At 54.5% G+C, this 12,551-nt stretch overlaps 1 protein-coding gene, 1 pseudogene and 1 gene segment (V, D, J or C); all 3 read right to left on the reverse strand.

The window, feature by feature from the left end:
• LOC130680826 (immunoglobulin lambda variable 1-40-like) overlaps positions 1-10,629 on the reverse strand; it is a 209,277-nt gene extending 198,648 nt beyond the window's left edge. The window contains 2 exon segments of the V gene segment in view: positions 10,175-10,480; positions 10,569-10,629. Coding sequence covers positions 10,175-10,480; positions 10,569-10,614 — 352 coding nt within the window.
• Positions 1-12,551, reverse strand: part of LOC130680825 (immunoglobulin lambda-1 light chain-like) — a 270,410-nt gene that overhangs the window by 195,236 nt on the left and 62,623 nt on the right. The gene's annotated exons all lie outside the window — the stretch shown is intronic.
• Positions 1,806-2,461, reverse strand: LOC130680830 (immunoglobulin lambda variable 1-40-like; annotated as a pseudogene).

The following is a 12,551-nucleotide window of genomic DNA, read 5'->3' on the forward strand; positions in this document are numbered from 1 at the left end:
GAACAAGTTTACATTCCCACCAGCAGTGTAGGAGGGTTCCCCTTTCTCCACAGCCTCGCCAACATTTGTTGTTGTTTGTCTTTTGGATGGCAGCCATCCTTACTGGTGTGAGGTGATACCTCATTGTAGTTTTAATTTGCATTTCTCTGATAATTAGCGATGTGGAGCATCTTTTCATGTGTCTGTTGGCCATCTGTATTTCTTTTTTGGAGAACCGTCTTTTCAGTTCCTTTGCCCATTTTTTAATTGGGTTATTTGTTTTTTGTTTGTTGAGGCATATGAGCTCTTTATATATTCTGGACGTCAAGCCTTTATCGGATGTGTCATTTTCAAAGATATTCTCCCATACTGTCGGGTTCCCTTTTGTTCTATTGATGGTGTCTTTTGCTGTACAGAAGCTTTTCAGCTTAATATAGTCCCACTTGTTCATTTTTGCTGTTGTTTTCCTTGCCCGGGGAGATATGTTCAAGAAGAGGTCACTCATGTTTATGTCTAAGAGGTTTGTGCCTATGTTTTCTTCCAAGAGTTTAATGGTTTCATGACTTACATTCAGGTCTTTGATCCATTTTGAGTTTACTTTTGTATATGGGGTTAGACGATGGTCCAGTTTCATTCTCCTACATGTAGCTGTCCAGTTTTGCCAGCACCATCTGTTGAAGAGACTGTCATTTCGCCATTGTATGTCCATGGCTCCTTTATCAAATATTAATTGACCATATATGTCTGGGTTAATGTCTGGATTCTCTAGTCTGTTCCATTGGTCTGTGGCTCTGTTCTTGTGCCAGTACCAGATTCTGTTGCAGGTTTTTACATAAGACAATATGTTTAAATTCCAATGTTTTCAAAACATTTTATATAACATCAAATAAATGTATAGAAAACCACCCAAACATGATCAGCAGTAACCACTTATTCCACGGCAATCACCCTCGTGACTACCAGTTAGGTCGCTCCCTCTCTCAGTGACACTCATTAGTCTCCCTTGTACATGTGACTGCCAGTCCCATACTGAATTGTCCCTATGGTGGTGTCTTTCCAGACATTTCATTGTGTGATGTTTGTCACTTCATCCAGAAAGAATCATGAGAATAGTACTATTTACTCTATTATATAAAACATGACACGTTGATGTTACTGCTTTGCAATGTGTAAGTTTACCGTCTTAGGTCCCATTATCACCCTAGTTACATTTCATATGGAAGTGTTATTTTTAATGAAAAATCATTATGCTGCTTTGAACTGCACACCCACCCCTATTTCTTACACCAGGGAGTCTACATTTTGATTTTCCACCGAGCTCCACAGAGTTCCCACTCAGCCCTGCAAATGTTAAAAAGTCCCCAGTCCTTCCCCAGGATGACTCTAGTGAGGTGACCCAGAGTAGGGGCTAGCAGAGGGGCCTTGTGTCAGCCTCACAGAAGTCTCGGGTTAACCCCAGCAGCTGAGAGAGGTCATGCCCTGCTGGACCCCAACCTTCTGAGGTGCCCAGGCAGCCAGGGGATCAATCACTGTCCCTACGTGTGTAATGTGATCATAAGAGATGAGGATTTGGAGCCCCTTTCTGGAATCTATTGGTCCCAGGACACACACTGGACACCTGATGTGCCATGACTGAGACACACCTGGATTCTGTGTCCCTGATTCTGCCCTGAAACATCATGGCCTCTGACCTCAGTGCAGCCTGGCCCTGGGCCCAGGAATTGCTGTTTGGTTTGAGAAAATCGCACAGTGTGTTCCTGCCAAACAGGCAGGGGTGGCACATCTAGGAGGGTGTGGGAAGACATTCTAGACTGTTCCCTGTGTGGATATTAAACCCCAGTTTAAGGATGAAGACAAGAGGCAGTGGACTTGGCGAGGGATGGGGCTGCACGGGGCCAGCCCAGTGCTGGGGAACAGTGGGTTTTTGTCTCACTTCCCCACAGGCCTGAAGCACTGTGTGATCTGTAGATTGCTGTCCCATGCTGAGCAGTAATAGTCGGCCTCGTCCTCAGCCTGCAGCCCAGTGATGGTCAGGGAGCCGGAGCTGCCAGACTTGGAGCCAGAGAATCGGTCCGGGACCCCCGAGGCTCTGTTACTATTATCATAGATGAGGAGTCTCGGGGCCGATCCTGTGAGCTGTTGGTACCAGTGCACGTAACTACCAGGGATGTTGGAGCAGGGGATGGTGACCCTCTGACCTGGGGACCCCGACACTGAGGGCGGCTGAGTCAGCCCAGACTGGGCCCAGGACCCTGCAAGTGGGAGAGACACAGAGAAGGTGATGCTGGGGTCAGGGTACAAGAGGAGGAGGCAGGGCCCCCGTGTCCCCCCAGACCCATCCCTGTCTCCTTGTCCTGTCACCTGTGCACTGAGCCAGGAGCGTGAGGAGCAGAGGGGCCCAGGCCATGGTGGAGTCTCCCCGAGTCCTGCCTTCTGTGGCCCCGACTCTGGAGCAGAGCTGCCGCCAGCCTCCCCCTTCCCCTCTTGATGCTCTGAGAGGGGGCGGGGCCGCTCATGCAAATGAGGCCCCCCAGGGCCCTGACCCTCCCTGGGCCCCTGGGCCTGAGGAGCTCAGGGGGAGGCGGGGCGGGGCTGTGTGGGGCCCCTGGGAGGGCAGGTCACAGCTGGGAGGCCTGAGCAGAGGGCACAGGAGTGCCAGGTGGCAGGGCCCATCTCTACCCTCCCAGACCCCTCAGGAAGGGCCCCGAGCGCCCCCTGGTGTCCAGGCCCAGACACACCACGTGGTCATGGTGCCCAGAGACCAGCAGAGACAGCCCCTCCCCCGCCGCTCTGGCCACTGCCCCTGCATCAGGCCCCGGCCAGGTGTCCCTAAGTGGCCTCCCATCACCTCAGGTCTGACTTCATGTTCCACTCAGATTCCTCAGGGTGAGTCTGTCCCTCAGGACTGACGTGGTGTCTGTCCTATAAACTCCTCTCAGATTTAGGGTCAAGTCCAGCCCTGACAAATTGGTTTCTTTACAGCATTTCTCTTCAGAGCAAAATGGCAAACATGCCAAGAGTTTGAGGACTGAATGAGGTAAAACTCCGAGCCTCTTTGAGCTGTACCTGGCCCCAGGTGTGCCCGACACCTGGTGGCCCTGAGGACTGACCATCCCAAAGGGAGCGTTAGGAAAACATGATCCACAGTCAGGAGGGCTTTCTGGGGGTTGCGTACAAACCAGGTAAATTCTTATGATTTTATTTGATGAATTGGCCAATATCATTATATTGCAAATAGATCATATTAAACAAGAAACAGGAAAACATTTGTCATTTGTATCAAAATTTTTGAAATATATTTTTTTATATGACTAGAAAATTTCTGGAATTTTAAGCACCAGATGCTGAACTGACTAGTCTGGGGAGCCTTTTGGTGGAGAGCAGAGCCTGGGTTTGTGGGACGTGCTCTGCGTGTGAGTGTGTTATAATGGGGGTATCGTTGTGAGATTTTAAATGGGCAAGAGAAAATCAGGACTGAGCGATTTTCATACACCTTGGAGTGAACCTCACACAGTCATGACTCATGAAGATGGCGCCTGTGCTCAGGCCCCGAGCCCTCACCTCCCCATGCACGACACCCCTTCCCCTGGTTCACAACTGAGGGCTCAGGTGTGTGCAAATTGCCAGTCCCTCTGTGTGCCCGGACTCCCCCCAGGGCCCACGTCCTCACACAGCGTCTCCAACATTAGTGCCTCGTCCCGGGGACACATGCTGCTTGGCCAGCTCTGGGCACGGGCTTGGAGCCTGAGCTAGATTCGGTGCTGCGGACCGTCCCTGCTGGGATGGTCCCCGTGCCCTCAGCAGGGGGAGAGCTGGGAAATCTGAATTCCCTTCTTTCAACAATTATATTTACATACATACATATATGTATACACACACACACACACACACACACATACAGATTATTATATATAATTATAATGTAGACTATTTTATATGTAATTTCTATGCTATATTTATCTCCAAAGGTTGTGATGTTATCAGATCTGGATCAATAGGCAGAGCTTCAGGTTTATGGGTGTTTTTTATTTGTGTGTTTTCCTGAGACTTCATACACATTGAATGAGAAATGGGAAGGAGAGTTCTTCGGAATGAGAGGCTGCCTCCAGGTTAAATGAATGTATATGAAATGTAACCCTTGAAAGCAGTCAGAATGCGGGACTCTGAGTAGCCCAGGGTTTTGACCCGGTGGTCGTCTGTGAGCCACTCTGGGAAGCATCTGGGTCCCGGTGGCACAGTGAGCCTGGCACAGTGAGCCTCAGCCTTGACCTCGGCCTGGAGCCCAGAGGCGACAGGAACCCTACCCTGGCCGAGGCAGCTTTGGACCACGAGAAGCGGCTGGGACCCCGGAGCCCTGGTGCTTTTCTGAGCCTGTGTGACAGTACAGGAGAGAGCAGGGAGGACCTGCAGGCTCGGCCCCCATGTCTGCCATGCACCCACACAGGAGGCACCGCCCCAGGGTGCAGGTGAGCGTGGTGTCCAGTCCTGGGGGTGCACAGAGGGAGGGCAGCTGGGTCAGCACGGCTGGGTGAGGGAACTGCAGAGACTGGCACGGTGTTGAGCATTTAGGCTGTGACGTCTCGGTCTCCGGGGCTGACAGTGTGTGGGCTGCTCCCCAGGTCTCCGTGGCTGTCCCTGCGTGTGCGGGGAGAGAGGAGGAGGGGGAATATAGGCGTCCAGGCCATGCTGCGGACCACCCATGGGCCCACAGTGGGCTGTGCTGCCCCAGGCTCAGTTCATCCTCCTTTCTGCCCCCAGGGAAAACAAGGGTCTGTTCAGGGAAATCCACCCTCTTCCTGACTGTCTCAGAACATCACGTGATCACTGATTTGGGAGCCTCCGAGGGGACAGAGGACCGAGGAGGGTGAGGGCTGGGCTGCCTGAGTGGGACCCCAGGACGGGCTGGAGGAGACGGCTGTGGGAACATCCACAGGACGTGCCAGGAGCCTCTGCCAGGCCCTGAGGTCACCAGGCTGCTGGGTCTCACCAGGGAGCAGGGGCGGCTCAGCCTCTGCCCAGTGCTGAAACCAGCCGGGCTCCCCTGTCCATGGACTCAGCGCACGTCCACGTCGTCCCCTGCTGGCCATGTGTCCATCTGCAGGGTCCTCTGAGTTCGAGTTCAGTGCCCACAAGTTTGTCACCAGGATTGCACAGTGACTGGCTGTCTACTGGAAATGACTGCACTCACCTGCAGTTGAAGAGATGTTAATATGCTGTCGGTGATTTTATAGGCTTGCAATGCAGGGCAGATTGTTGCCGAGTAATAGATAGCATCGTGGATGTGAGGCTCTACAAACACCTGAATGTCTCTTTAGGCGCCTGGGACACGGAGGGAGCCGAGTTGGCAGGACGAGTAACAGCCTTTTCCATGTGGAATCACAAAAGAAAAATAAAAGTAGGGTGTGGTGGTGCTCCAGCCTGTGGTGGTCGCAGATGGCCAGCCATGGAGAGGACCTCCTCCCTGGGATGGGGACGGGTGCAGGGAGCAGGGCCGCCGAACGGAAGCATGCTGGTAGGAAGGAGGCTTAGGAGGAAGAGCAGGAGGGGGTGATGCCCCAGAGTTCAAAGGCAGAAGCCCCAGCGCGCTGACCAGAAGGAGCTCTGGGGTGAGGAAGGGTGACACACACGTTAAGATCACAGTTCGAACAAAAGGCAATGGTGTAGGTATTGGTGCAATAGAATAGGGAGTCTTGGGTGTTTCTTCTGTTCATGAAATAGTGGGACATCTGCGACCCCGTGAGAAATACTTCATTCCAAGGTCTGTAGGGGTCAGCGATGACCTGGCCGGAGACTGTGATGTGACCGTGGCGCTGTGGGTGGTCACGAGAATTCCTAATGCGGGTGTGGACATCCAGTAGTGACACACACTTGGGACAGAACCCTGGGCACATCCCCGTGTGCACAGCAGGGTCGCACCTGCTCGTCCCTCCATCTTTCTGACTTCTGACTTCCGCACTTCCTCAGTTCTCTGTCTAACGGCGACATCCAGGAGACTTAGAGAAACAAGAAGCCAAGGTCATTTCCCTAACTTCACTGTTTATCTTTAATTTTTATAAGGAATAGACTCTGTCCAGGCACCACATCATCATCATAGTGCTCAGTGGGTGTCAGAACGTTGTCCTCACAGCAGCCGAGTCAGGGTCCCCGGGAAGCGCGGCCCACAGCCTGGATCTGTGTTGTGCCACAGATCTGGGAGACGAGAGCCTCTTTGAGGTGAAGGCAGAGATTCCAGGAAAGGGGAGGCAAGGTGGGCTGGACATGCCCGTCACAGGACGGGAGCAGCCGATGTGACTGGGACTCTCCCCACAGGCTGACCCCAGGCCTCGGGAGAATCCAGCATGCGGTGTCACACGGCCACTGGGCTATGTGTGGCAAGTGGGCGGGAATCAATCAGTATGTGTCCCAGGGGCCCAGAGCGATGGGCGTCTGTGAAGTCTCACCGCTGTCCCTGCATCCTCAGGACTCCAGCCAGGGCCCCTGCGCTGCACGGGGAGGCAGGGCTGCAGGCTCCCTCTCATCTCCCTCAGCCCTGGATGGGCGGGGGGCACCCACTCTGCTCACTGCTGCCCCCTCCTCCTCTTGGTGTTTGTCATGGGGGACAGGGCTGGGGGTCCCTGGGAGCTCAGGGCCCTGGGGTACATGCGGCTGGCTAGGGACCCAGACTCGGGCGGTGGCCAAGTTCCCAGCGGCGATCCTCCATGCCCCCCAGGGACAGCCACAGCGCCCCCTGCTGCCCAGCCCAACACCTCCCGGTCTGAGAGGAGGGGCCAGGGCCCCGGAGCTGAGCGCCCCCTGCCTCCACCACGGGCCGGTGACCTGCCCACTCCTCACAGAGGAAGGGCCACCCTGGGCCATGCTCACCTGTTGTCCCCAGGCTCATTCCTCCTGTGGTCCTATCTCATTGGCCACAGCAGGAGAGCAGGTGATGGGGACAAGAGTTTATCATCAGCCACAGAAAAGGATCCCTCAGTTGGCCAGCCTCACACCCACCTCACTCTGCCACCCCCTGCAGGGACACCAGTGGTCCCAGGGTCACTGCGTCTAGCTGTCCACTCTCCACGGGGGTGACTGATGTTCTTCCCACAAATTCATAAATTACGTCATTGTTATATATTCAACAGTGTTTCCTGCTCTGAGTCTGTCATGAATTTCCTGCAGGGCCCCTGGTTACTGCGTCCCAGCTACAACTGCCCACACACAGAATCGCGTATCTGAATGAATCCCCTGTGCCAGGGAACAGTCAGTTACCCCGGTACTGTCACCCCAGAGCGAGTCCACGTCCTGAATGAGGACCCGCTGCCGCCTAGAGACGAAAGGTCAGGAGGTCCTTGAGCGACGGTGCCGCCTTCTCCAGGGTCGGGACCAGGTCAGGGCTGCAGAGTCCCAGCAATGGGCATCGCTGGCTGGGGTCGTCACCCGATGCTGGCTGTGGGCACCTAGAATGCGGGCCTCGCGAGAGCCCAGGCAGCACAGCAGAGGGGTTGGGCTCACGTCCCGGAGACCTGGAGCCTGGTGTGCCAGTGGGCCTGTCACCCCATGTGTGACAGTGAGGAGCGGCGTCATCCGGAACCCAGCAAATGTCCTGAGCTCAGGGAGGCATCTGAGGCCCCAGAGAAGCAGCTGGCAGCCCAGAGCCTGGATCCTAGTGAGACTGCGTGGGGTCTCAGAGGCGGCTGGGGCAGCAGAGCCTGGGGCCAGGAGCAGGGCCGTGCAGGGGGCGGGCAGGGGGCCACCTGGGTGCCCGGGGCACTGACGCTGGGCGTCTGCTTCCCTTCCCATCCCACCCAGCAGCTCAGAATGTTAGTAGGTGTCTGTGAATCTGTTTGCCTTTGAAGAACATTAAGAAAGGAGATATTTTCATTGACTGCTGGAGACGGACCAAGGTGAGAGCACGCTGCTGTTCAGTGAAGGAGGGACGGCGGGAGCCACCGCCTGGCCTGGCGCTGCTCACAGGCAGGGACATGGCAGAGATGGGCAGACGGGGGACGGGAGGGCAGGTTCGTATCTCGCTTCCCCGCGGAACGCGAGTGCTTTGCGGCCGGGTTTAGCTCTGAGACCCTGACGGTCGGCCTCCCCATCAGGGTGCAGCCTGGGGTGGGCAGGGGGTCGTGTAGAAGCAGCAGGGACCCCAGAGCCCGGTTCCTCCCGAGCCGACTCTCGGAAGCTACTGGGGAGGGCACGCTGGCTCCTCGTGCCAACAGGAATGATTTTGCCTTCGACCTTCTCACACTGGCTGTAAACCTAAAACACCTCATGAAAATAGTCTATGAAAAACAAGAAAATATATGTGGTCATATGGTAAGAGAAAAACAATCCAGAGACAGAAATTTAGACATCTGTCAATTAGAAGAAAAATTTAAACAGGAAGCCATGAGCAACATATACCATCATAATAAAAGTAACAATAAATGAAGAATGTACTAAGAAAATAGTAGAGTTCAGTTCCACATTGAAATTATATTTTATAACGACAGAATAAAGGAAACACTCCCTGTGTATAGAACTGGGTAATGCGCACATATGGAATACTTGAGACAAGACTTGAGAATTGGAAAAGTTGTAAATGTTAAGTTGTGTAAAAATCATTAAAATGCATACTTTACTAAGATTTCAAATCTTGGTTTCTTCAAGGGAAAAAAATGAATAAACAGCCTCTTTTCCTTAGAAAAACTAAAAAACACTGTAAGGAAAAATTCGACAAAGAGGCCTGCAGTACAGTCAGCTTTACGAGGAACATCAACACACTCCCAGGGATCAGAGACTCCCGGGCTTGTCGCTTCACATACATGTGTTTTTCAAAACATGTGAAATGTGGAAAACAAAAATTACAGACCAATATTATGTAATATTGCTGTAAATGTTCTCCACTAAATAGTAACAAAGAGATTCCACAATCAGATTGATGAATTACCATGTGAGATTTTTTCCAGGTATACAAGCTGGGTTCCAACAGGTAAACCTTTGATATAACACAGCATGTTAACTGATCACCACATAAAATTATATTATCTTAAAGGATCTTGAAAGAGCCTTTGATCAAATGGAAAACAAATTCCTAACAAAAAATGCAAAATAAAAACAGATACATTGATAATATGGAAACGCACACTGTCCCCTGAACCCCAAACAGATAGAACAGTCCCGCAGCCAGACCCTCAGCTAACAGGGTGGGGGAAGAGGACATTTCCACCAAAATCAGGAAGCCACAGATGTGATCTTTAAGTCCATCATTATTCCACCTCATTTCCCAGTGTTCGATGACACAGTTAAACAAGAGAAAACCAATGACTGTATTGTAGCACTGATGAGACAGACGAGCAGTCACTCCACAGGCCCAAATGTGTGACGCGGCCTTAGATGCTCTGCTGCTGGTGCAGCAGTGAGGGAAGAAATCAATACAATGAGCAAAGAGAACATTCAAACGAATGACTAACGGGATGGTGACACCCCTCTGGAAGCTTCTAGAACTGGTAAATGAACCAGCATTTGATGGAGGATTCCTTAGTCAGAGCACAGGTGTGCAGTGGCCTCAGCTGGACTCCACCACAGCCCCTGAGCTCCAGGGCAGACGCTGTGCCCCCAGCTGATGGAGGACGGACGCTGTCTCCCCTGCGACCTCTGCCCAGGATGGGCTGCTGTGAGTGACGCTGAGGACAGAGGGGACAGGAGGAGCCCTCACTGCCAGGCAGGCCCTGGGAATGACCTGGGCCCCTGCAGGTGACAGGAGCCATGGTCTGAGACAGAGCAGGAGCTGCTGGGCACCCCTCCCAGCGGGTGAGGAAGGGGTGCTGGGCTCCTCCCAGGGCTGGAGCTCTGTGCGCCCCGACCCAGCTGTCACAAGCCTGGACACACCCTGCACAACCCTGATGAGTCCTGGTGCTGACACAGTGGAGCCTGTGGCCCTGCTCCTGCCCTGACCCGTCACGGCCTCTGTCCCCAGGGCAGCCTCCCCTGGACCCAGTAAGTTCTGCTCACTTGGGGAAAATCCCACAGTGTGTCATTACCAAGGGCACACTGTGGGGGCACAATACGGATGCACAGAGATGTTCTAGACAAAAGTCTGTTGGTGGTTGGGCTGGGGAGTGTCTGGACCCAGTTCACACCACAAACCCCAGGAGGCGGCTGACTCGGCAGAGACAGGGCAGCGTGGAAGGTTTTGGTCCCACTTCCCCACAGGCCTGAAGCACTGTGAGACCATTCAAGCTGTCGTCCCACGCTGAGCAGTAATAGTCGGCCTCGTCCTCAGCCTGCAGCCCAGTGATGGTCAGGGAGCCGGAGCTGCCAGACTTGGAGCCTGAGAATCGGTCCGGGACCCCCGAGGGACGTTTGCTGTTTTCATAGATGAGGAGTCTGGGGGCCGATCCTGGGAACTGTCGGTACCAGGTTACATAATATCCACCCCCGATGTTGGAGCTGCTTCCAGTGCAGGGGATGGTGACCCTCTGGCCCGGGGACCCCGACACTGAGGGCGGCTGAGTCAGCCCAGACTGGGCCCAGGACCCTGCAAGCGGGAGAGACACAGAGACGGTGATGCTGGGGTCTGGGGACAAGAGGAGGAGGCAGGGCCCCATGTCCCCTTGTCCTGTCACCTGTGCACTGAGCCAGGAGGGTGAGGAGGAGAGGGGCCCAGGCCATGGTGGAGTCTCCCCGAGTTCTGCCTTCTGTGGCCCCGACGCTGGAGCAGAGCTGCCCCTAGACTCCCCCTTCCCCTCTTGATGCTCTGAGAGGGGGCGGGGCTCTCATGCAAATGAGGCCACCCTGGACCCTGACCCTCCCTGTGCCTGAGGAGCTCAGGGGGAGGCGGGGCGGGGCTGTGTGGGGCCCCGGGGAGGGCAGGTCACAGCTGGGAGCCCTGAGCAGAGGGCACAGGAGTGCCAGGTGGCAGGGCCCAGCTCTGCAGTCCAAGACCCCTTGGGATGGGTGCGAGCGCCCCCTGGTGTCCAGGCCCAGACACACCACGTGGACATGGTGCCCAGAGCCCAGCAGAGACAGCCCCTCCCCCACCGCTCTGGCCACTGCCCCTGCATCAGGCCCACCCTGGGTGTCACTTTTGAGGCCTCCCCATCACCTCTGGGCTGGCCTTCTGCTCCACCCAGACTCCTCAGGGTGCGTCTGTCCCCAGAGCCCTGGGCTGCTCACGGGTCAGGACTGAGGTGGTGTCTCTCCTATAAAACGCCTCTCAGATCAGCGTCAGGTCCAGAGCTTTGACTGAGTTTTCAATATTATTTTTAATGAGTCTTGTTCCATTCTTAAGGTGATTTTATGTTTGGAGGTTTTTATGATAAAGCACACAGGCATTTTATGGAACTGCATTTGTTGTGGAGTAGTAATCAATGTTGACAAGCACATGTGAACCCCGAGGTTCCTTGGTGTGATCTCCTCCTTGAGGCGGCAGAGGTTTTCACCGTGCGCTCTGTTTGCCCTTTTCCTGTCACTGAGTGCGGGTGGGTGTGCCAGCCTGAGAATGTGTCCCGGGTCCTCTCTTCCCTGGGGACCTGCCACGGGCAGGGGCGTGCATGAGCCCCAGGCTGCGTGTCCTGAGACTCGCCCTTCTCCCTCAAGGTCTCAGGGGCCCCGTGCTGGGGGCTGCCCGGCTCTCCCCTGGGACGCGGCACTGGGCACAGGGCTCACTTCTCGCACGGCTGCTTCCCCTCCACACTCCTTGTTCACCAGCTTCCGGTGCCATTGCAAACACCCGGTTCTCAGCCCCACCCTCCCTGGAGTCGGGGGAGGCCTTTCCCAGTCTGCATGAGTCCCCTTGCTGACAGGCTGAGCATTGTAAGCATCTTTGTCCAGAAACTGACCTATTATTTTCAAATCTGATCCTGTCTCTGTTGACTCGGGTGTTCTGGATTTTTCTGAAGGAGAGAGGATTGTGGGCTGCATGCCCTGTAATTTCAGTCTGTGGGAAGGGCCCTGCGTGACTGGCTGAGCTCCTTTCTGACTGCCTTCGGCACTGGACTGTGGTCAGGGAGGAGGCTCACTGGGGCACGTCTTTCTCTTTTTGTGCCAAAAGGCCCGATACTGTGGAGACTGGGGATTCCAGAGTTAGCACAGTCCCTGCACGTGATGAGAGCAGGTGGCGGGAAGATTCAGATGAACATAGGCCTGGAAGGAAAGTGCAAATGTGCTGCCAGCCCTGGGAATTCGGGAGCCCTGCAGGCCGGGGAGAGAGAGAGCCCAGCCTCCTGGAGCTCGGAGCCCAGGGAACTGTCAGGAAAGCCCAGGCTCGTGCAGGGGACGTGGGGGGACCTGGGCTGAGGCCGCCTTTCTGTGCCAGTGATACAAGGTGCAGAACTTCCCTTCTCCGCAAAGAGCACCGGTGGGGTATTTTAATTCTGAAAGCAAAGTAATTCTGTTTTCATTGGGAGAAAATATCTCTAAAAAAGATACTAGCTTTGCCCCCATAAAGACAGAGTTGAAAGCATGAAGCCTTGTGGTTGTAATAGGACAACAGAGGCCAAAAGCTGAGCTGGTGATGGTCAGAGGCTGGGACAGGAGAATGATGGCCCGCCAGGGGCTTGGAGGGCAGATGGTTATCACATGTCCCCACGGGACAGTGATGTTTGGTG

The sequence above is a fragment of the Manis pentadactyla genome, chromosome 14, assembly GCF_030020395.1.
Source record: "Manis pentadactyla isolate mManPen7 chromosome 14, mManPen7.hap1, whole genome shotgun sequence".
In the NCBI taxonomy this organism is placed as follows: Eukaryota; Metazoa; Chordata; class Mammalia; order Pholidota; family Manidae; genus Manis; species Manis pentadactyla.